Source organism: Octodon degus, unplaced genomic scaffold (assembly GCF_000260255.1).
Source record: "Octodon degus isolate 3935 unplaced genomic scaffold, OctDeg1.0 scaffold00073, whole genome shotgun sequence".
In the NCBI taxonomy this organism is placed as follows: domain Eukaryota; kingdom Metazoa; phylum Chordata; class Mammalia; order Rodentia; family Octodontidae; genus Octodon; species Octodon degus.
Genome location: NW_004524649.1, coordinates 582900 through 606592, shown reverse-complemented (window position 1 = coordinate 606592; position 23693 = coordinate 582900). Strand labels below are relative to the sequence as shown.

General features: G+C 57.0%; 1 protein-coding gene across 8 annotated transcripts in view; it reads right to left on the bottom strand.

Moving 5' to 3' along the window:
- Positions 1 to 9524: 9524 nt before the first annotated feature.
- Adgrl1 (adhesion G protein-coupled receptor L1) overlaps positions 9525 to 23693 on the bottom strand; it is a 40868-nt gene continuing 26699 nt past the window's right edge. For 4 of the 8 annotated variants that reach the window (XM_004635528.2, XM_023720084.1, XM_023720088.1 and 1 more), the window contains 19 exons: positions 19902 to 20702; positions 18776 to 19090; positions 18248 to 18351; positions 17886 to 18071; positions 17610 to 17648; positions 17333 to 17516; positions 17086 to 17208; positions 16406 to 16620; positions 15911 to 16081; positions 15295 to 15504; positions 14987 to 15207; positions 14816 to 14882; positions 14397 to 14488; positions 13807 to 13975; positions 11999 to 12127; positions 11804 to 11900; positions 11581 to 11709; positions 11454 to 11471; positions 9976 to 11120 (listed from right to left, as the gene is read on the bottom strand). In XM_004635528.2, the coding sequence (XP_004635585.1) occupies positions 10378 to 11120; positions 11454 to 11471; positions 11581 to 11709; positions 11804 to 11900; positions 11999 to 12127; positions 13807 to 13975; positions 14397 to 14488; positions 14816 to 14882; positions 14987 to 15207; positions 15295 to 15504; positions 15911 to 16081; positions 16406 to 16620; positions 17086 to 17208; positions 17333 to 17516; positions 17610 to 17648; positions 17886 to 18071; positions 18248 to 18351; positions 18776 to 19090; positions 19902 to 20702 (4013 nt within the window). In that variant the 3' untranslated portion in view covers positions 9976 to 10377. Of the gene's footprint in view, positions 11121 to 11453; positions 11472 to 11580; positions 11710 to 11803; positions 11901 to 11998; positions 12128 to 13806; positions 13976 to 14396; positions 14489 to 14815; positions 14883 to 14986; positions 15208 to 15294; positions 15505 to 15910; positions 16082 to 16405; positions 16621 to 17085; positions 17209 to 17332; positions 17517 to 17609; positions 17649 to 17885; positions 18072 to 18247; positions 18352 to 18775; positions 19091 to 19901; positions 20703 to 21765; positions 21852 to 22194; positions 23147 to 23693 lie in introns of those variants that run through there. The other 4 variants (XM_023720086.1, XM_023720087.1, XM_023720085.1 and 1 more) reach the window with 4 other exon arrangements.

Genomic DNA, 23693 nt, shown 5'->3' with positions numbered 1-23693 from the left:
TACCATGACCCTAGGTGCCACTAGCTGGAGCTGGCCTGAAGCCGCTCTGAGTGTCCTGCTCGCTTGGCCCCTCAGATGGTTCTCGGCCAGTCGCCCTCTCCTGGTGGACAGCTGAACTCCAATAACGCTCCAGCTACTGCAGTTGGCAGCCTCCTCTGCTCTGTTCCATTGGTGCATTTCTCCACAGAGACCTCTGAGATCACCAGTAGTCATCATGTGGCTGTAGGCTTGAGCTGCCCCTCCCAGGCAGTGATTCCTGGGCTCCGGGACAAAGCACTGCTTGTTACCTCCTGCATTGAGGTCTCCTTTCACTCCTCGTGGGCCTCAGTTCTCACTTCAGATCTTTTTTTTTTTTTTTTAATGCGGAACTGGGGATTGAACTCAGGGCCCTTGCACTTGCCAGGCAGGCACTTATTCTACTGAGCTAGCTTCCTGGCCCTTCACTTCAGATCTCACCAGGTTCCAGGGACCTGCTACCTTCCTTTTCTTTTTGCTGCTGTATTCCAGCATCTGGACACCAACTCTCGGGGAGGTTGCTTCCCTGCTGCTCACTACATCATCTTCCACGAAGTCCCCACGTGGCTTCTGTTGGCGCCTGCTTTCTTTCTGGAGTCTGAAACTCTGGTGCACAGTCAGCCTCAATAAATACCTTGGGCACTGAGCCACTAATGAGCTTCCTGATGTGTTTCCTGCATCCTGCAGGGCTCTGCTGCAGGAGGATTTGGAGACCCCAGTGCCTGGTGTCTCTCAGACTTGGCCCACGTACCCTTCGTGCTGCAATATACCAAAGTTGTGAATGTGCCTGTGTCTTCCTCATCAGTGTCAGAGCTCTGGGTGGGCTGGCTGAGCCCTGACGCAGTTGATACAGACTTTGCTCTGGTAGGGCTGGTTCTGGGGTGAGGCAGGCAACACACTGGGGATCAAAATGTAAGGAGGTGCTGCTGGGCTTGGTGGTGTGTGCCTGTGGTCACAGCGCTCAGGAGGCTGAGACAGGAAGGTTGCCTTAAGTTGGAGGCCAACCTGAACTGTTAACATGGTGTTTCCTCACGCTCCTACTTGTGTCCTGCCAAGGCCGGCTTTTACCCTGTTCCCTTGCCTAGCTTCGCCCTGGCCCTGGCCCTCCTTTTTTCATCCAGCCTGATTCCTCTAGAGATAGAGCTGTGTGAAAACAGATGTGTGGCTCTATTTCATTTATTTTCTTTCTTTCTTTTTTTTTTATTGATACAGGGCCTCACTATGCAGTTTGGACTCTTAGTGATCCACCTATCTCATCCTCCTCAGTGCTGGGATTGTAGGCATGCGCTACCACGCCCAGTTATCTCCCCAGCCCTAATTCATTTATTTTCAATGCTACATAGCTGTGTCATTTGATAAGGTGACTGTTTATTTATTTTGAAATTTTTAATGATAGAAACAAAAACCACCTAAAACCAGAGCTTCTGGAAAAACCACTTGTTTTTGCCTGTCTTGTGTTTCTCCTGGAACTTGACCTTCACCTCCCGCCGGGCCTTGCACTTCAGGGCTAGGTCTCTGAAGACACCCTTAAAAAAATCCATCTCAACTTTAGGGTGCCTGCTCATTAGCTCAGTTGCTTAAGTATCTGCTTAAGCAAAGCTGTCAGGCTCAGGATGCTGTAGTTCGATCCCAGATCCTCATGCCTTACCAGACGTGTCCTTAAGGCATCCTGAGCCAGCCAAAAAAAAAAATAATAAAATAAAATCCATCTGAAGACATCCTTGCATGTCCACCAGGGAGACCGGCAATGGCAGAACACCCAGAGCCCCTCTCCCCTGCAAAGGTGGGGAGAGGGAGGAGGGCGTGTGCCACGCCACTGCCCTGCTCCCATCCAGGTCCGACTGCCAGCAATGGTCGAGTATGGGCCTGAGGCTCCAGTGCCATCCATTTTCAGGGCTAGTTGATTTGGCCCGTGAGTTACACACTCCTTAGCGGATTCCGACTTCCATGGCCACCATCCTGCTAAGGTGACTGTTTGGATTAAAATTGGAGAGGCTGGGGATATGGCCCAGTAGAATTAGTGCTTACCTGGCAAGCGCAAGGGCCTGAGTTCAATCCCTGGTTCTGCCAAAAAAAAAAAAAAAAATTAGACAAAACTAAAATGAAAACTTGGGGCCAGCCGGTCCGTGATCCCAGCTGCTTCATGAGGCTGAGAAGGGAGGATCCGAGGTTGGAGGCCACTTGAGACAACTCAGCGAGAGCCTGTCTCAAGCAAAACACAAAATCCTGTCTGTGGTCTCACCGGCCACCCCATCTACTCTGTGCTGTCTCTGCTGGCAGATGCCGTGTCGGGCTGCAGGACAGGAGACCTTTGTGGCCATGAACGTTCCGTGGACGCTGCCTGCTTAGCTCCCGCCAGCTGGCTGACACCTATAGGGTCTTGTCAGGTCTCTTGCGTTGCACATGGTGCTGCAGCGCACAGTGTGTTCTTCCAGTTACAGGGCTGTGAAGGAGTTCTGGACTCAGGGTCTTGCTGTGTAGTCCAGGCTGGCCTTGAACTCACCAGGTACCCAGGGCTGGGCTCACACTCAAGGCAGTCCTCCTGCCTCAGCTGCCTGAATACTGGGATGACAGTCATGTGCCACCAGACCTGGCAGGTATACTTATTTTTCTAGCTGTTCGAGATTGCCTTTCTCAGTGACCTGGCCACTCCTCCACCATTTGCATTATTATTATTATTATTATTATTATTATTTTAATTATTATTATTATTATTTTTTAACTTTTATCTTTCATTTATTTGGTACAAGGTCCTGCTGCACAGCTCGGACTTGTAGTGATCGTCCTGTCACCACTTCCCCGGCACTGGGATTACAGGTGTGCACCACCACATCCAGTTTCAGTGACTGGCTCAGCGCTGGGCCTGCACCGGATGTAGTACCAGGGATCCAACCCGGCTCCTTGCATTTGCCAGGCTTGCCGGGCTGGCGCCTAGACCGCTGAGCTATCTCCCCAGCCACCTGCCATTTGTATTCTTGTTGCTCAGTACCCTTGTGGACACCGCATGGCGGAAGCTGTAGACTTCTGTCTGGATGCTGTGTTCATGGTTTCAGCTGCATTACTCTGGTTGCTGTCTTTGCAGTTGGTGTCTGTGAGCTTTTCTCTGTGAATTGCCCATTCACATCTCTTCCCAATCTTCTGGATTGTCTTCAGCTTAATGAAGGCCTCCAAAGCCTGCCTTTTTTTTTTCATGGTGTCCTAATGTTCCATGTCTAAGCATTGTTATTTTAATATCAGAATTAAGAGGACATAGTAGTTCTTTTTTTTTTTTTTTTTTCCGTGGCGGAACCAGGGATTGAACTCAGGCCCCTGCTCTTGCCAGGGAAGCGCTTATTCCACTGAGCCATCTCCCCAGCCACTGTCATCAGAATTAGTATCTATTTTGTTTTCTGTTCAGATTTTGTGTTTCACCTACCCACAGGCAAGGAATCTTACCCCAAGTGCAATATGAAATCCTGTTGTTTAGCCTGATGTGGTGGCAATCGCCTGTAATCCCAACACTTGGGAGGCTGAGGCAGGAGGATTGCTGCAAATTTGGGGTCATCCTGGACTACAGAACAAAACCCTGTCTCAAAAAACAAAAGACACACACACAAGAAATACAGATGTAACACTCATCTGTAATAATAGCACTAGAGAGGTTGAGGCAGGAGGATTACTGTGAATTCAAGATCTGCCTGGAGCAGGGGAGAAACAGGTTCAAGGCCAGGCTGAACTACATAGTGAGACGCTTTCTCAAAACAACTACCTTGAATCTGCTTTTGTTTGTGATGTGAGACAGCTGTGACTTAATTTTGTCTTTGTGGATATCTAATTGTCTCAGTTCCATTTAGTCCCCAGGAGGCCCACGTCATCAACTCTGTCCTGTTGCTTTGAACTGTGCTGTTATTTGTGTTACTAGTACAAAAATAAGTAAGGGTGAGACTGCTGGCACTTTAGCAGGAATCACGGTGCTGCCACCGAGCTGCCAAACAGTCAACATTGTACCAACCCCAGTTCACTCACCAGTGTCCTTGAGGAAGCAGTGGAATGAGTGGGTCATGTCACAGACCGGCCCTGACTGTTTTCGAGGTGTTCTGTGGGGAGAGGGGAGGTCCCCGCAGGTCTCAGTGCCATGACATTGCTTGCAGGAGGCTGGTGGGAGTTGAGGTAAAGCTCACAGGTCCGTTGCACTGGAGGTGCAATGAGGGCTGGGGGAGGCTTTTTACGGGGCCCCATCCATATTAGGATTGTTCTTCCCTGGTTCTGGGGATTGAATCCAGAGCCTTCACACTGAGCTACATTCTCAGTCCTTTTTGTTGTATTTTTATTTTGAGACAGGATCTCACCAAGTTAGGAAGTTACCAGACTGTGCTGAACCTTGTGACCTCCTGCCTCAGCCTCCCAGAGTGCTGGGAGGATCTGTGGTGGCATCTTCTCAGTAACAAATGAAGTCACATGGTCCCTTTGAGACCAATAAGTGATAGTTTCAATTGTAAAGTCATTTAGAAAGCTTTAATTCACCACAATAAGCTTAACAGTCTTTTCATGATTAATACCGATGAGGTCAGTGGTGATGTTAACAGATGTGCTTTTTTTTTTTTAATTTTATTTATTTGTGTGTGTGTGTGTGTGTGTGTGTGTGTGTGTGTGGCCAGCTCAGCCCACCAGGGGGCGGGGCTGGCTGGCATGTGGTGCTGGGGGATTGAACCGCAGTCCCTGTGCTTTGCTAAGCTTGTTCTAAGTAGGTGCTTTAGACCACTGAGCCATCTCACCAGCCCCAACAGATGTGCTTTTTAAGACATTATTTAGTGAACTGTTAGGAACTACTTAGGAAGCCAGTAGATCACTTTTCCTGAAGACCATCTTATGATGTTGAAAAACTGTGCAAGATCCATTAAAACTATGCTGTGCTGCATGTGGTGGTGCGCACCTGAAATCCCAGCCCTTGGCCAGCTGAGGCAGGAGGATCGACACAAATTGGAGGCCAGTCAGGGCTACAGGGTGAGACCATGTCCCTGCAAAAAAAGAAAAACAAATTGTGGGGTGTGGGGTGTGGGGTGGTGCATGCTAATCATCCTGGCCTTTGGAGGCTGAGGCAGGACCGCTTTGAGTTTGAGGCCCATCTGGGATACACAAGGAGAACCAGTCTCCAAACCAAACCAAGCACCAGCAAAAGTGAGAAAAGATGGGCCACAGAACTTAAGACCTTCTGGACTTGTCCGTCATGGTGACTGAAAATGCTGACCTGGTCACAGAGCAAATTTCTATCGATGCCCAAGTCTCTCCCACGGTTGTCTCTTCTGGAACCACCACCACACAGATTACTCGTTACCACACTATAATCAGTGTGGTTAGCTCAGCCTGTTGTTCAGTCATATTGATCTCTCCAGGCCTCTGTTCTCACATAATAAGTAGGATACAAATACTTCTCCCCTTTACAGAAGTAATAAGATGTTTAAAGCTAAGACGTTTAAAAAAAGTAAAAATTACCCGCTACAAATTAACTGAATATTCTGTGTATAGCATTTATTTTCTAGACTACACGTACAATTTGTATTTGTATACACAAAAATTTTTGTGTCTACACTTTGCATAAATATGCCATTTAAAAACAAAGCAAATATAGGAGCTTATTTTACCTTGTCTTTAGTTTTTGAGTTGTCTTGTTTTGAGACTGGATCTCACTATATAGTTCAGGGTAGCCTTGAATTCATAATGTTGCCCAGGCTGGTCTTGAATTCATGGCAATCCTCCTGCCCCTGCCTCCTGAATGCTGGGGCTATAGGCATGTGCCACCAAGACTGGCAAGTTTTGGATTTTTTGAGATAGCGTCTCCCTTTATAATTTCAGGGTAGCCTGGAATTCTAGTTCAGACTGGACCTGAATGCATGGAGGTCCTCTGGCCTTGGCCTCCCAAGTGCCAGGTGATAGGCTCATGCCACCAGGCCCGGCTGCCTACTCGTTTCTACCCAAGCTTTTACACTTGCTATTGGGAACATGATCCACTTCATTCACTGGTCTTCTGTGCCCTGGGCTTTAGTGGACAGGGGCAGCGTTTTTGCTTGGCTATGCATCATCTCTGTAGCTGTGCTGTGCTGCTGCTCTGTGTTGTCTTGTGTTCTTTGTGGTGGAGTCACACTCACGCTCACATGTGGCTTCTTAGGATCCGTCCTGGGGAGGACTGGCTGGCCCAAGGTGATGGTTGGGCCAGGTGGACAGAGGTAGGCTGCTGCCAAGCAGCTGGATGGGTCAGAGAGAAATGAGCATCAGCTGCTGGGCTTGGGGCGAGGCTGGGAGGCCCAGCGACTTGTGAAGGGTGTTGGGGGGAAGAGGCTAGCAGGGCCAGACTCCCATCGGCAGGGGTAGAAGAACAGGTCTTCACGGGTGGGTAGCACAGGTGCCCTCAGGCAGAGGCCTGCATGTCTGTCCTTTGGTACTGGGAATGACACTCAGGATCCTACACTTGCCAGGCAGGTGCTTTGCTGCTAAGTCATCACCCTGGCGCATGTGTGCTCTGGGGTCTGAAGGAGAGGTGACACTGCCTACATGGTGGTGATGGGGCAGTGACAGCCCAGACTCCCTGATGAGGGGCTCGGGTCAGTCTGCTATATCCATCCTGCGTGCCTGTGGGTGGTGGGCAGGGACGTGAGTGGGCCCCATGTGGATGTGCAAGCCCTAGAACACCCTGGGTTCCCTTCTTGGCTGAGTGTTGTGGCCTGAGGCATCTGTTCCCACTGCAGTGAGTCAGGTGCTGTGGGGTGCAGTATGAACCCCAGCCTCCTGCTGGGGAGCCCAATGGAGTGAGCCAGGGCCAGGATGTTCCCCAAGGTCACTCTGGTTTCCATGTTGAGAAAAGCCTGTTGAGGGACAGGGAGCTAGTCAGGGTACTTGCATGGTCCTGGTGAGTTGGGATGGCTGGAGCCAAGTGGGAGAACTGGTTAGCTCCTGCCAGACTAGATACAGGCAGGACAGGGGTGCGTGCTGGCATAAGGGTGGGACCATGGGAGGCAGGGTGGCCTGTGGAAGGAGACCTGCATGACCCCAGGGAGGGCATGCATCCTGGGAACAGCAGCTGGTGCAACCCCCTTTGGGAGCCACTGGCGTTCAGGTAAACTGGGAGACGGGAGACCTCCCAGGAGGGAGATGTACCAGAGAGGACTGAGCGCTGGCCCGGGCTGGCCAGCATGGAGGTTGGGAGCTGGGGAGGACTGAGCTGGTGTGGGAGGCATCAGGTGAGCGTGCAGGTCGAGGGCAGTCTCTCACTGGCCAACTGCATCTGTGAACACCGCAGTTACATCTGGGCCATGGACCTAAGCGTGACACAATTCCAGCCATCGCAGCATGTGGGAGTCCAGGCCAGAGATTGGCTTACTGTTCACAGGCTTTGGTCCATACAGCCTGGGGACAGATGGCAAGCCCCAGAGGGGTGTCTGTGAGGAATGAAGGCACTGTGGCCTGGCCAGATCCCCGAGTCTGTCCGGATGCCATAAGCCTCAGTCCCTCCACCTTTGAGATGGAGCCTTGTGGGGAGTCCAAGGAAACCACACGCGCCTTTTCAGTCAGCCCGGGGCCACGCTGAGCTGTTCCAGCTGTCTACAGCCCCACTCCGGGGAGGGCCAGGTACCCTCCTGCCAATTCCTAGGGTGCAGAGCTTCCCCCACCCCTTTCTCGCCCCCCAATGAGTCACACGCTACTCGTCTTTCCAAGAAATCTTAATTTCTTTATTGTTTGACTTTTTGACTCAACAATTTTTTTAAAACTTTTTGTTTTTTTTCTGAAACGTTCTTATTATGAGCCTTTTGTTTTGTTCTTGTTAAATGCACTCGACCCAAAATTGGTTTGGCATATCGAAAAGGAGACCGAGGAGGGAGGGTGGGCTGGGGGACGTGGGGGAGGCCCAGAGGAGGAGGGTGGAGTAGAAAGGGAGCACGGAGACAGCGAGAGACACGGAGAGGTGGCAACAGGAGAGGAGGAAAGGCGAGGGAACCCAAAAGAAAACAATTCTGAGAAAAATTAAGATTTGGGAGCAAATGAATCCAGGAGCCCAAGGAGGGGAGCAGGAGAGGAAACCAAGACCCTTCTCTGTACTGTGCCAGCTGGGGTAGGGGCATCAAGGCACCAGGTCTGGTCGGGGCAGGGACACCTGGGCTCTCTGGGTGGCTTTGCATGGGACTGCAGTGGTACCCAGCCCCACCAGGGGGCTGTGCCACACAGCCCGGAGGTGATTCCAAGGGCCCGCTGCACCCTCTCTCCCCTTGATTGTCCATGTCTGGAGAGACAGAGGAGGGCTGGGCTGGGGAAGGGACCTACTTCTCAGGAGACTCAGCTCCTGACACCTTTAGGCCAGAATGCTGTGCCCATTTCCCTGGGTCAGCCCCTACACGCAGAGGGCTCTGCTCACACAGCTCTGGGGCAAGACCTTCCCAGCCTTCCTCTTCCCCCTCAACCTTGCTGGAGGGCTCCTGGTTAAATGGGTTAAGATTCCCCCAGAAAAAGCCAGAGATGGAACTGCACCCCACCTCCTCCCCATGCCTGTTCCCCTGTGGGACAAACCACCATCTTTGGTCCGACCCTTCTCTCCTGATTGGTGGGGACAAGCCAGCCCCAGCTCCCCAGGAGAAGGGAGGGGGCTTTCTAGCAGCAAAAAGGGTCCCTCCAGCCACCTACCTGTCCCCTTCCTCCAGTTCCTTCTGGAGCCCCTCCCCCTTAACCCAAAGAAGTTCATGGCAGCAGCAGGCTGAGACCCGGAGATGTTTGAAACTCATGGCACTTGTGAGAAAGAGGGTGACAGGAGAGGTTGACGGAGCGGGAGGGCTGCCTTGGGGCAATGGCAATGAGGTGCTGCGACAGTGTGGCAATGGGGCTACGCTGTCCTGAAAGGTAGGGGGCTGGGGAGGCCGGACCACCACGACGAAGGGGCAGGGAGGGGAGGTGCTCAGGAGACACCCATCAAGCCTGGCTGTGTGGGACAGGCTGGGAACACAGACATCCTGGCTTCCTGGTAGGTGAAGGGGAGGTGACTGCTTACTGCTGCCCCACCACCAGCCCCCCATTGACCACAGCAAAGCCTTTGCCCTCACCCACCCGTCCCTTCCCCATCCACCTCCTCTGCCTGCTGCCGGGAGTCCCAGAAGCAGGGTACATGAAGCAGGCCCAGTGGAGCGCAGCGTCTTGGCAAAAGCATCTTTGGGTGTGAGGGTGTCTCCCGGGCCAGGCAGAGAGGGAGGCAGCCTTGGTCCTGGGGCAGGTGGTGAGGTGTCGCCCCAAGGGCTGATGACAGGGTGCGGAGCAGGGTGCCGGGAGGGAAACGGGTTCTTTGTTTTGCTGTTGCTTCTAGATTTTGTTTGTCTCTGGATTGTAAAAAGCTGCTCTGGCGGCCCTCCCACCCCGGCCGGGATGCACACGAACACGGAGAAGTCCTGGCTGCCAGGGAGGCAGTGCCCTCTGCTCCAGAGAAAGTCCGGGCCGGCCTGGCCTCAGGCGCCCGGTGGCTTCAAGTGATGAGATTTTTTTTTTTTTTGTCTTTTTTTTTGTTTTTCCATTTTGTTGAAATATTTACAGCAAAGGGGGAGGAGAGAGTAAGGGGTGAGAGGGCCCCCTAGGGAAAGATCCAAGCCCAGGACCCACTCCCCAGGGAGATCCAGACCCGAGATCTGCTCCCCAGAGCGCCAAGCCCACAGACCCCACAGACCTGGAGCCACTGTGGGCCGGGCCAGCATGGGGAGTTGTGCTTCGTCAGGAGTCACCCCAGGAAGGGTCATTGGGTGCACTCTGGGGGGTGAGGCAGGCTTGCCGGGGGAGGTGGGACAACAGCAAGGGGGCAGGAGCTTCAGAGAAAGTTCCACCTCGAGATCACCATGGCCCAGGCAGCCCCTCGACTGTGGCCTTAGCCACAGCCAGGCTTCCTCCCGGGCTGCAGGACCTGGTCTCCAAGGAGCTGCCATGCGGGAACAGCATGTTCATCTGTCCTACAGCCAGGGAAGCCTTTGGCAACCTCAGAAGCTGCCCCACCCCCAGGGAGACCAGAGCCCTTGCTGCTCCCTCTGGGGGTGGCAGGATAGGGGGAAAGGGAGAGGCAAAAAGCAGGTTGCGCCCTGCTGGGCTCTCCCTCCTGACTCCCTGCGGCCTCCAGACTCCTCCTCGCTGGCCTTCTCCCAAACAGAGCTGGTGCACGTGGCTGGTGGGAAACCCTGTCTGTGAACCCTGGCACCTTGGGCCCCCATATCAGAGCCCCTTGAGGGGACCCTGGGCCCATGGCCAAGGGGCGCTGGAGAGAGTGGTCCACCAGCCACTACCTCCACCAGTCTCCCTCTCCCATGAGGGGCGTGCCCAGGGTCTCCTCCCTGGCCTGAGCTGCCAGCCCCTGGTCCACAAGTGCCCTCAGAGACTGGTGACCAGCTGCATCTGCCCGTCCCCATCAGGCCCTGGCCCCTCGAGGCCTGGGGCCGCCAGGTAGCCCTCATGGCTAGGCCTCCGCACCTGGTAGTAGCCCTGCAGGGGGTTCCGGGCCACCAGGGCCGGTGGGCGTGAGGTGTAGTAGATTTCGGGGGGCCCAGGAGGAGCAGGTGGAGGCGGGGGCAGGGCCTCACTGGGCCCTTCAGGGCTGCTGTCCGGGTAGGAGGGCGAGTCCCGCAGGTTGGCCCCGCTGGCATAGAGGGAGTCCCGGCCTGGAGGGGAGGAGAGGGGCCGGCTGGTGGCGCCATCCTCTGCCGTGCAGCTCTCCGACTCGTCCAGGTCGCTCTGGTACAGCACCGACTGGGCCCGGGGCAGCAGCAGTGGCTCCTCCAGGGCCTTGTAGAGAAGTTCGATCTCTGCCCGGTCAGCACCCCCGGGCCCACCAGCCTCTTCCTCACCACTGCCCCCTGGCACAGATGGCACAGGGGGCTCAGGTGGCGGGGGCCCCTTAGCCCCACTGCTGCTGCCCCTCAGGTTGTTGTGCACCAGCTCCGAGATGATCATCTTCTCGAAGGCTGCGGCGTCAGCCAGGTTGCGGCCTCGCGGTGGCTCAGGGGCCCCATCCCCGGGTGGGAAGTCTCCACTTCGCAAGGAGTAGCTGTTGTTGAAGTTGCCGTTAAGGGGCAGGGTGTCCATGCCACAGGCTTCCCGGCCTCCCAAGGGGTGCTCTGTGGAACAGAAGGGCTGGTCAGGAGGTGAGGGGGTTCCCCTTCATCCCCAGGACTCTGGTCTTGTACCCTTATTCTCTTTGCCTGTACTAAAGGCAGCTGCTCAGCAGTATGGGGAGGAGTGAGGGCCAATCTGCAGAGAGGAGGCCCGAGCCCCTCACCCTGTTTGTGAGCTCCCCACCCCCTCGTCTGCACCTGATGGCCCCAAACCCAGGGCCACTATCCATCTTCATAGAAGGGCATCCTGTGCTCTGGGCCCTAAGGGAGGCCAGCTGAAGGCTGACACCATGTTCCTCCCAGAATGTGCAAAGCCACAAGGAAAGAGACACTTACTGGGTTCCCGGTAGCTTCCTGCATGCCAGCCAGAAGGGAAAGAGAAGGGTGAAAGTCAGCACAGAGTCCGGCTCCCTGTACCCAGGCCCCAGGGGCAGCCTGTGTGCAGGCACCCAGAGTGTCTCACCTGGGGAGTTGAAGACAGGGGGAGAGGAGGGGTTGAAGCCCACCGACTCTGCGATAAGGGTGTTGTAGGGGCTAGTGCCCCCTCGGGGCTGCAGCACGGGGTTGGTCAGGAGGTGGTTCCCCATGGTACCTGCCCAAGGGTCAGAAGTCACAAGGAAGCCCATAGACAAGGGGCTGAGGCCTGTGGGGGTCAGGAGCTGCTATGGCAGAGGGATACCCCTCACCTCGGTTCAGGGTGGGTGTACTGTTGATATCCCCTGCCATGAAGGAGGACTCCGTCTGTTTCCTTACTGTGTCATTCCACATCCTCCGAATTCGGCTCTGGGGGAACAGGGTGTGTGGCGGTCTTAGTGCCACGCATCCTCTGGGATCATGGAGACTGCTCTCCCAGACACCACAGCCCCGTCCCACCCCAGTACCTGGGTGCCTGTGTAGTAGCGGGTGTTGCTCCGCATGGCTGAGGTCTTGAGGGAGCCATGGGTGCCCCCCGGTGGGGAGCGGATGCAGCAGTAGGAGTGACGCAGGCATTTGCTATACTCCTTGTGCACCTGGGGGATGGACAGGGACAGTCAGCGGGCAGCAGACAGCAGTCTCTTTTGTGAGGCCAGCCAGAGGCTGTTCTTGCCTCAGGACCTGCGGAACCCGGCACCTATCCCAGACAGCCCGCCATTCAGATTCATTGTTTCCCCTGGGGGCATCCCCTTCTCGGCTTCCACTGACCCTGTAGTCCCAAGTCAGCAGAGCACTGAGGAGAATCCGTGTACCAGGCACCCTATCCTGCAGTGTTCACGTGTAACATAAGCACGCTTGGCATGGGGAGGATGGTTCTAGGCCCCCTTCAGATAGCCAAGTCCGATACTCAAGTTCCCTATACCGACAGTGCAGTGCTGCAGAGCAGCACAAGTCTTAAGTTATCTGTAGGTCAGAGTGTCTAATACAATGCAGAACTATGTAAACCGCTGTTACACTGTATATTTTCAGTCTACCACTGATAGTATCTGCTGATGTAGAAGCCAGGGGTGTAGAGGGCTGACTGTACCCCATGTAGTATGTCTCAGGGTGTCAGTTGTATGGAGAAAGCTGTGGCCAGGAAGGGATGGGACAATACTGTTGGGGTTTAGGATGTGTCAGGAGACTCACCAGGAGACATTTAGGCCAAAAAGTGAGGAAAAAAAGGTAGTAGCCCATGACTTTCTTGGGAAGGATTTGAGGCCAAGGCAGCATGGGGCTGAGAGCAGATGGGCCCTATGAGGGGCCAGGTTGGACTGTGTAGGTCTGGGGCTGTCTATGGGGAAACCTGGCTGTGCTTGGATCTGCTCTGATGTCTGGGTGACCCATAGCGCGTGTTGGATGCATGTGCCTGCATGTGCCGGAGCAAGAGCCAAGTGTCACGTGTGTAAGAAGCTAGGGCCCCCAAGCTGCAGCCCCAGCCTTGTGTGCCCAGCTCCCCTAGAGCCAGGGCTCCCAAGCTCCTGCCTCTGCTTTTTCCCAGCAACCTGGTGCCTAGAGATGAGGTTTGCTATCAGCTGAGCTGTTTTTGTTTATTCTTGTTCTTTTGAGACAGGGTCTCAGTATGTAGCCTAGGCTGGCCTTGAATCCCTGGTAAAGCCTCCTGTCTCAGCCTCCAGAGTGCTGGGGTTGCAGGTGTGTGCCACTGCTCCTGGCTCGGCTCAGTTTCTGAAAACTTTGGTCTCTGGCCTGCTGCCTGCACTCTCTTCACACTCGCCTGCTACTGTTACTGTTGTCTCCTTCATACATTTCTGGGAAGACAGAGGCTTTAACAGATCTTTTTTTTTTTTTTTCCTTCGGGACTGGGGATTGAACTCAGGCCCTTGCGCTTGCCAGGCAAGTGCGTATTCCACTGAGCCATCTCCCCAGCCCAACAGATCTATTTTAGAATGGACCTTTCTATCACCCCAGACTTTACAGTTCTTCCAGCATCACTGCAGAGGAAATGCTCCGCCAGGCTGGTGCCCAGCTGTCTCCTCCCCGTGGGCCTGCGTCGTGCCTACACTGGCAAGAGTGCTGCTGTCGCAGACCAGTGCTGCCTTCATGTTCCTCTGGGTTGCTGTGTCTGGCCAAATCGTCCCTGACCTGAGCCTGGCTTCCCCCCAGCGGACACGGCTGTGCCGTGTGAGGTACTTGGACTCAGGGCACCTGCTTCCCCTTCACTTCTGCCACCGGCCTGGCCTGAGACTAGACTGTCCCGAAAAGGTGCTGGCCTTACCTTTTTCTGTAAGGCGCAATGAAAGACGAAGATAAAGACCCCCTGGAAGGCGTTGAAGGTGGTGAAGAGATAGGCCATGACCACCGACTCCTTGTTGATGAAGAGGAGGCCGAAAGCCCAGGTGAGCCCGAGCAGGAAGAGCAGTGCAATGGCTCCCAGGGCCCACGACCTGGGGGAGTGGGACAGATGGGTCAGGGACCTGCCAGAGGAGGCAGAGGAGTCCACCACCTTCCCCTACCAGGCCCCAGCCTAGGGTGGAGCAGCATCGGAGCAGGCGGCCTGCTTGGTGACACCTCCAGCTCTCAACTACTCACACCTCTTAGGCCCTCTCCTGCAGCCTGTTTTTACTTGCGCTTGAACAGATCCACATTTGAACTTGGCCTCAAAACCACAGGCTGGATGTGCTAATCATATGCTTCCTAATACTGCTAAGTAGGTATGTAACAAGTGCAAGAAAACACCCATCTGATACTTAAGACCCACACACGGGACGCCGCTGGTGTTACGAGTACAGCATCCAAGGAGGCCCAGGGAGAGGCCAGGCCCAACCATGGGGCCTCAGGAGGACAGGGATATGGGGTGGGACTCACTTAATGTTGTCAAGGCGACTGGAGTCTGGCTTGAGCACGGAGGAGCTTCGGATCATCTTGTGCAGGGTTACCATGAGGAACACCAGATTCACCTGGGGAAGGCAAGGGGGGCTGAGTCCCTCCCGCGCCGTGGGCTCTGAGCCAGGCTGACCTGCCAGGTCTCAGCTGTGACTCGTGCCTTCAGGGCCCATGCTGGAGGGCCCAGCCTTAATGCACACAGCAGCAGCCCCTTCCCAGCACCACATGATCAGGCATTGGTGCTGGGGCGCTGCAGACCTTGTCTCCAAGTCTTCTTGGCCAGCTGCTCACTTTTGATTCAGTTCCCAAAATAGCACCTCTTGAACTTCAGTGGGAGCAGGGTCAGGGCTGGCCTGGACGAGGGAAGGAGCCCAGAGCTGAGCACCCTGCTGGCCACTTACCACGATGACAAAGGAGACAGGCCCAATGAAACTCCAGATGAAGTAATTGTCCACTCGGAGCCAGCAGCTGTAAAGAAAACAGGCTGGGTGGAGAGAAGCCAGTGACCCCAGAGTGCTGGCCTTAAGGGTGCACTGAGTGGAGAGCCAGCAGGTGCGATGGGGCACACTCACGCCTTCTCGGTGCCATAGCTCCGGTAGTCAATGGCTGCTGCAATGCCCACCACCAGGGCCGGGAAGCAGTAGCCGCCCAGGTAGTAGTACTTGGTGCGGGAGTACTCGCTCTCGAACACTTCCACCAGCAGCAAGTAGAGGTGTACGCCCTCCAGGCACAGCCAGGAGAAGGCAGCCAGGAAGAAGTAGTGCAGCAGGCCGGCGAAGATGGGGCAGGCGATCTGCAGGGAGGACAGCCACTGGTGAGGGAGGCCAGGCCGCAGGTGTCCACCCTGCCATGGCCCAGGCCCCGCCTGGCCCCAGCCCACCTCATACTGAGTCTTGTCTATCCCGACCAGGAAGAGCAGCTCGGCCAGGAAGAGGTTGATGCAGAGGTTCTTGTGGATGGTGTTGCGGTCAGTCTGCAGCCCCCGCAGGAAGCAGAAGGTGGAGATGCAGATAGCCAGGCAGACCAGGGAGATGACAATGCCTACCCAGGTGATGACGGACAGCAGCAGCTCATTGATGCGGCCCTGGTACTGGGGAGAAGGAGCGGGGCCGGCTCAGGGCCTCCGGCTGCACACAGCCAGGTGTGTGTCAGGCCCGGCCAGGCACCAGCTGCAGGCAAGGCCCTCCAGGGCTGCCCATTGGCCCGCTTGTCAGCCCCACCCTGCTGCAGGCCGCTGCTTGCTTCCTCATGCTCTGGAAGGCTTGTGGAGAGATGACAAAGGTGACAGCAACATGCTTCTGCAGAGTGCCTCGGGAGAGGGTGGATGTGACCAGATGAAACACAGGTGTGGCCCCTGCCCCAGGTAGGACAGGATGGTGGCCCCCCACCCCCAAGGCTGGCCGCCCTAGCACTGCCCACACCGTGCACACCCTCAGGTGCCATGCAAAGCCGGGCCAGCAGAGTGGGCCCTGGAGGGGCAGTGCGCCACAGCTTACGATCTCTCGGTGAGCCATGAGCACGGCGAAGTTGGTGAGGTGGCTGCAGGCACATGTGGTGTGGGTCTTGTTGGACTCCACCAGGCGGCAGCCCTGAGTTGACCAGTAGCCCAACATGGAGCGCTCTGAGTAGTTCCAGAAGGAGCAGTTGGCATTGAAGTGGTTCTTGGCCTGTTGTGCAGCAGTGACCAGGGTGTCAGAACCAGGAACATACCCTGGCTCCTGCACCTAGCTCCAGGGATAGCAACTAGCAGGGAAAAAGCACCTGAGAGTACTGGGGACATAGCTCAGTGGCACAAGCACCTGCCTGGCAAGTGCAAGGTCCTGAGTTCAATTCCTGGTACCAAAAAAAAAAAAAGCACATGAGGTTTGGGGCCCAAGGTGACAGCCAGCCAAATCAGATCTCTGAGGACAAATGGTATGACCCTGGGAGGGCCTGTAACTCGCTGTTGGAGCAGGGAACACACAGTGCAGGACTGTTGGCTGTGGGCTCACCTCCAAGTGGGCCACAGTGAAGATGACAGGGTCCATGAGGAAGACGCGGCTGGACTCCTTGTTGATGGATGCCGCGATGACCTGTGAGTTCACCACCAGGGAAGCGCCCCCAGTGCTCCCCGAGCCAGCCTCGCCTGCCAGCTTCACTGTGGCATTCTCCGTGGACAGGAAGAGGCCCAAGTTGTTGTAGAGGATGAACACGACTTTGACTACCCCTGGGGAGGACAGGCACAGGGGATGTGGTGGCTGTCCTTGGCCAGCCCCCTCCAACCAGGCCCCTGGCTTCACTACAGCTCTTAAGTCACACTGGGCACAGGGACTTCTGAAGCCAGGCCTCGGCAGAGTGTGGGGGGCCTGGAGCCCTTGTCCCAAGACCGTTGTTCAGGGGTGGGCAATTAGGATGGCAGCACAGAGGCTGGGGCATGGGGTTGTTCTGATCCACTCTTCTTCCCTGTGTGACCTGGGCAGATCCCTGACCTCTCTTGTTCTAGTCTTCTCTGAGCTATGGGGTACCAAAAAGCTGCCCACAAGACAGCTCTGTTAGACCTACAGCACCCACTAAGAGCATATAAAACTTGGTTGAAGTGCAGAACCTTTGCTCTCTGTGAGCAGCAAAGATGGCAACTGAGGGCTGAGGGGGGGCCCACAGTGTTCCCACTGAGGTCTGGCAGGGCGCTCACCGTTACGGCTGTTCTGCTTGATAGTGTTGGCCGACAGCTGGATGGAGTTCTCGCTGGGGTACTCCTGGGGGAAGACCAGTTCCTGCACCTGGCCTTCTGTGTTCAGGACAGTAACCTCCAGGACTGTGGGCACAGGGATGGCAGGGCATGTGGAATTAAAGCTTGTATCCAGCCAGGGGCCAGCCTCCTCTATGGCTCTGGGTCTTTGGACTTGCACCAGCATGACCCAGATGGTTATGGCACTCACCCACATTCTGCTTGGCAGCCAGGAAGCGGGCGGGCTCCCTGACATTGTCGGCCAGCAAGAAGGCGCCCTCCTCTAGCACATCCAGGAGCATGGTGGCCGTGTGCACTTGCTCCGTAGCGTTCATGTCCTTCCAAGACTCAAGTGCCTCCGGCCGGAGGAGGTTGTCCACCGTCTCCACCACGGCCTACACAGGTAGGGGGACAGCGCTGAGTTCCCCACGTGCTCTTGTTCCCTTCCTTTCCACCTCTACCCATCTCCCTGTTGGCTGGGACCTCACCTTGATGTAGTCCTTGCAAGTTCGCTCTCGTTTGTGCATCTGGGGAAGACATGAAAGTAGTGTCACGCTGGGCCCCCATAGCCACTCCCCTAACCCTTGCATGCTCCCGTTGGGGCCTGGACAGCTCTCTGTGTCTGCTACAAATCTAGGGCTGCTCCTTGAACCTCAGAACTGTCAGGGAAGCCCCAGGTCTTTCCTCACAGACAACAGACTTAGAACTACCAGTCCAATGCCCTGAGTCCCTAGTTGTATCCATCTGCCTTGCTGCAGGCCCACCTTGTTGTAGTTCTTGCCGGCTGATTCGCGCTCAATGGGCCGCAAGGCCTGCAGCTGGGCATCTAGGATGTCCAGGAGCTGCTCCATGAGCTTCACTGATGAGGACACGTCCCCCGCATAGATGGAGCCTCGGGTGTGGCGGGCTAGCTCACTGGCGATGTTGGCCGCATTCTCTCCACTTTTGATCTGGAAAGGACAGGACAAGGCAGCTCAGCTCTGCCTGGTGCTCACCTGCCCTCCCCGCCTTTGCTCTGTACCCAGCCCCTCCCCACTTCACCTCCCAGGACCAGTGCAGACCCCATGGGCTGCTTTCAGCTCTGCTGGCCAGGTGTACACCTGTCTGTGAGGGGCCTGCGCTGTACCTTCTGGGCCACCTGGTTGACCCAGGGGGAGGTGCAGTTGCTGAGGTCAGGACCCCGGGGATTCCAGAGCCCCAGGGCTGGCAGACACTGGAATGAGGCAATTCCTGTAGAGACAGACAACCAGGGACAAGGGTGCCGGGGAAGGAGCAGAGGACAGAGAGGGAGATGAGAGAGTGGGGGTAGGAAGGGGGGGTCAAGGAGGGGAACACAGAGATAGATGTGAAATGGTAAGGCAGCACTTACCCTCTCTCCTGACCACCCCTCTCCTGTCCCTGCCCTTCAGAGGTGTGGCCTTCCAGCAGGGCTATGTTGAAGCCCTGGTGTGCCCATCTTGCAGCTGGCTGCTCTACCCCAGCCAGGTCAGGAACCAGCCACCTCTGTAGCTCTGGTGGCCAGGGCCTAGCCATGTTCCCACTATGCCCTAGACCCCTCCACAGTCAGGCAACTGTGAGTAGGTGAAACTGCCAGTGTGCATGCCCTGGCCAGCTGCCTGGCAATGGTGGTGGCAGCTGCAGCAGCTATACTTACCTCGAGTGCCCTTTGGGCAAGGCCTTTCCACCAGCATGCCCTGCTGAGTGGCTGGCCACTGGACCCGCCGCACCTCTCGAGGTTCACAGAAGAGCTCAGGGGACACATGCAGGTTGGGGGCTGGAGGCCGTCGGGTACTGGGGGCGGGGGCTGTGGCTGGAGGCAGGTCAGGTCCCAGTTGGTTGATGGCGCCCACAGGGTGAGTAGTGAGGGGCGCCCGGCGGAGTGGGGTGGTGGCTGCAGGTGAAGCGGTGCTGGTGAGGGGTGTGGGCCGGGCAGTGGTGGTTGTGCTGAGGGGCGGGGATGTAGCTGGGCCTGAAAGAAAGAGGGGATGGAGATAGGGTCACTCCCAACACAGTCCCTGGCAGTCCTTGCTCCTCTTCCCCTAGGAAGAGGAAGGAAGATGCCCTGGGCCTATTGGGTGTGGAAGCAGACACCCTCAGCCTCTGGGCCCTGGCCAATGCCCTGTGCTCAGCTGACCACTTTGAGTATTGGTAGGCTGGAGAAATGCACTGGAGAGCCACCCAGAAGGTGAGGCCTGAGCACAGCTGCTGCTGATGCTCACCACGTTCCTGCTGGCTTGGGTCTGTGACCTGGCCACTCTTTCTTCTCGGGGCTTGGTTTCCCCATTTTCAAAGGAGTCTGAATTAATGAAGGCCCCCTGGGGTAGGTCAGAGCTGGTGCAGGACAGCTGGGAACAGGGAAGTGGCATAGCAGAAGGGCCTTCCCTCGCTGACCCCAGCAGCTGGGCCATGTCTTCTGCTGACAACCGGTGTCCCCAGGGTTCCACCTCACCCAGGACCAGTGTGCCTGGGGCCCTAAGCAGAGGCAGCACAGGCCTGTGACAGTATGCCAAGTAGTCAAATAAGCTAGTCTTTTTCATCCAGAACCTGTTTCTGCATCTGTAAACCAGGGCATTCACAAACCCTGTCACCTTGCAGATTGCGCCTTAGCTAAGTTAACTATGGAGCGCTCAGATTGCATCGCTCCCAAGCTGCACCTCTCTGAACCCACCTATAGATCCAAGACTCAAGAGCGGACCCCTCACCCTGGGAGCAGAGGCTTAGGGGTGGGTGGGGAGAAATAAGCTCAGGCAGGCTGGTGGCCCACAGTGGGCCATCCTCACCAGCACTGGGGTCTGGTGGCCCGAACTCCAAGCTGTAGCGCACCACGAAGTAGTTGTTCCAGACGTAGAGCTGGTTGTCACGGGGGTTGTAGTCCACAGAGGAGACAAACTGGTATGGGTTGGGGAAGGCCAGGCTGACAGGCTCCTCGCGGTTGGCGTTGGTGTTGAAGGCGTAGTCCACACGGTTGCCAGCGGCCTCGCTGTCATCATCCACGTACACAGAGCGCAGCACATAGAGCACACCGCACACCATGAAGGCGTTGGAGGCCGAGCGCTTGTCATAGCCCGTCTCCCACGTGCCCTCGAAGCGCAGCGTGTAGGGGTTGAGCTGGCTCACCACGAGCCGCCCATTGTTGCCCTCAGTGGCATAGATGACCCACAGCCCGTTCTCATCCACTGCCAGGTCGATGTCGGTCTTGCCACCCCAGCGGTAGGGTGAGGTGTCATGGTAGTTTGCCGTGTTGATGACCGTCTCCCCACTCTTGATGCGTGTCCGCAGGTCATACTTGACAATGTTGCGGGTGCGCTCCTTGTTGTAGAAAACGGCACCATCATAGACCACGAAGCCTGTGCCATCCACGCGGTTGGGCAGCCGGTAGGTGGTGGTGTGGCGCGCAGCTACGTAGTCCTCCCAGGAGGCATACTCGGTGAGTGTGTCCGTGCGGTAGGGGATCCAGGGCATGACGTAGATGCGGTCACCCGCCTGCAGCGGGTCCTTGCACCATGCGCCCGACTGGTGCTCCGACTCGTGTGTCGAGGTGGGTTCCAGCACCTTCTGCAGGGTCCCCGGGCACACGAAGACTGGGCGAGGCGCGAAGGGGACAGAGGGAGAGAGGGGAGAGAGAGGCGAGTTGGTCACGTGATGGGGACCAGGCTGTCCCCCCTGCTGCTGCAGTCACGGTTGCTTGGTAGGGCTGGTGATGGGAGGAGGGTTTCCGGGCTGGGACCCCGCCCGCCCAGCTGCCCCTCTCCCTGGAGCTGAGGTCGCTGCAGGCCATCAAGAGCAGGGTTAGTGTGGGAGGCGGCGCCCTCTTCCCTTCCTGCTTGAGACCCCCCAGGCTGGGAACGAGAGCTGGTGAGCGCCCTCCCAGAGCCAGCTCTGGTGTGACTGGGGTGGCTGGGAACAGTCCCCATAGCAGTGACCCTGACTGATCATCACTCTCCTACATCTCTATGAAAACACTAGGGTCCAGTGTTCTATCCTTAATCAACCACAATAGGACAGGTTTCTTAAAGAAAAATCTTCACTTTCTTCCTCCTGAAAAAATTGCAAGGTTCAGCAGTGTTTCTGAGCCTATTTTGGGTGTCAGAAGCACCCCAACTCCAATGTGGGAGAGGCAAAGGGGTATCAGCTCTCTCCCAAGGCTCCTGATGTGGCATGAGCCCCCACCCACTGGTCCCCTGCAGTCAGTAGCTGAGGAGGAGCTTGAGGGCAACCCCCAGGCTAGGCCAGGTGGGAAGGCGCCTGGCCCTCCAGCCAGCAGGGTCTCAGAGTTAGGCTCAGCAGCAGACACTGGTGCACAGGGGTGGATGGACAGGGACATGGAGGGTGACGGGACTCCCGGGAGGGCAGGGAAGGGTAGAGGAGAGCTGCACGGAGGGAAGAGAGACGGGGTGGGGGGCTCCTCGAATCCTGGCTCCAAGGGAGGTTCCGCAGACCACCTGGGAAGAAAGGGTTAGTGCTGGCGGAGGAGAGAGGGTGAGCAGAGAATTCACGCCAAGGCCCAGGCCCAAATGAGGGTCCCTTCGGGGGCAGTCCCAGGTCCAGCTCGGAGGGGGCAAGGGAGGGAACCAGGAGCTAGGATAAAGACCCAGCCCGCCCCAGCCCACCCCCTCCACCTCCCCTGCCCCGACCCTGATTTACCTGCGACCATCCCCGGCTCGGGAGGAGGGACCAAGGCAGCGCTGATGTCAGAAAGGTGGGGGGCCCCGCCCCACCCCCCAAATTCCCTGAAAAGAGGAAAACCTCGACTGCATCTCGTTGGCCGCCGCTGGCCTGCCCGCCCTTGCCCATGTCCCAGTGCCACCTGCTCCTCGCCTGTCCTTTACTGGTCTGGTGGGGCAGTGTGGCCAAGACCACCTCCTCCTCCTCCCAGGGTGTTGCCAGATGCCCCCTGGCCAGGGGGCTAGCGCCTCCCTGTCACTTCCTCCCGCTAGCAGAACCCAGAAGGCAGGGCCGGGACGGGCAGGGGCTACGGTGAATTCTCTGCTCCTTCTTGGCCAGCGCCAGGGGCACAGGGAGGGACCTGGCACCAGCCCCGGGCAGGAGCCACTCTCGGTCTCCACTTCCCACCTGGCTGTCAGGTGGGAGATGCTCAGCCTCCCTTCCAGCACCAGGGACATCTTGGCCCCAGGTTCCCTGGGCACAAAGCAGCCAGGAGCACCCCTTCCTGGAGGAGCAGGGGAGTCAGGCACAGATGGGCCGGAACCAGGCCACTTTTGGGTCCTGGCTCAGGCTCTGAGGCCCTGCCACCCCCTGTCCCCAATGCCCTTAGGGTTGACCCAATTCTGTCCACCACACCTGGCCTCCACCCTCATCCCCTGTGCCCCCGGTACCCCCCTACCCAAGCCAGGGTCTGTGTGTTTCTGAAGGGGGTGGTGGGAGGTCTCAGAGTCTGATCTAGTCAGAGGGTGTCAGGCAGAGGAAAAAGTTATATGTCATCTTGGGGAAGGGGGACAGAGGAGGAAAGATCTGCCCGGGGCCTTTGGGCAATAAGGCCACCTCCCTAGCACCAAGCTTCCAACATCTCCTCTGCCCTTCCCACACCCAGCCCCGAGCGAGCGGAAGGATCCAGTGCTGCGGTCTCCAAACCACGGCCTGCAAGAAGAGTGGCTGGTGCTGGTGGGAGACTCCAGGAGAGGGGGGAGGGCGGATGGGAGTGGCCTTGGCGCAGCCCAGGCCTCCTGAGATGGGGGAGGCGAGGGGTAGGGAAGGGGGCAGCTTGGAGGGACCTCGCCCCACCACCCTCGCGGGGATGCTCCACAGACCGTCGTAATGTCACAGGCCAGGGACTCCGATGGGCCTCATCCCAACCCCTGCCGCCCACCTCGCATGGGTCAGCTTCCACATGCCTCTTGGGGAGGAAGTGACTGTCTCTACGCCAGCCAGCCACCTTGCCTTCAGGCTGACAGCCATCCCCCATGGGGTGTGGGGTCCTCTGTGAGAAATTACGGGGCCTGTGGAGGTCTCCAGCGCAGGTCTGTGCCTGCCCACCCGCTCCCTGGTCCTCTAACACCACAGCCCAAAAGGAACCCTGACTGCAGCTTTGCAAGTGTGTGAGATCAGAACCCACCCACCCCCCACCCCCAGGAGCCCACCCTGCCCACGCCCCAGGGCCGGGACAGCGGGTGCCCATCCAGGACCTGCCAGGGAAGGGGGCAGGGGGCGGCGCTCCACACTCCACACAGCTCTGGGCCTCGGAAACGCCACAGCAGAAGAATTGGGCCACTGGAGCCCAAGAGGAGAGATCTGCTCCCCAAAAGGAAAACAAGGGCGCCCCCCATCCCACCTCCCCTGAACGGGGATCTCGGTTGCAAAAGGTGTGAGGGGAAAGGAGGCAGAAAGGAGAGAAAGAGACAGCTCACCCGGTGCCCGTGGGGGCCGGGCCGGGAAGGGAGTCCCTCCCTCCCCTTACACTCGCTCCTGAAGGAGGCAAATGAGAGAAAGAAGGCCAGTCCCACAAGTAACAGGGACCAGCACAAGGGACAGGGAGAGAAGACAGGGAGGTAGAGAGGGAGGGAAGGAAGGAGGGAGGGAGAAAAAGAGAGGGAGAGAGGGGAGAGAGGAGAGAG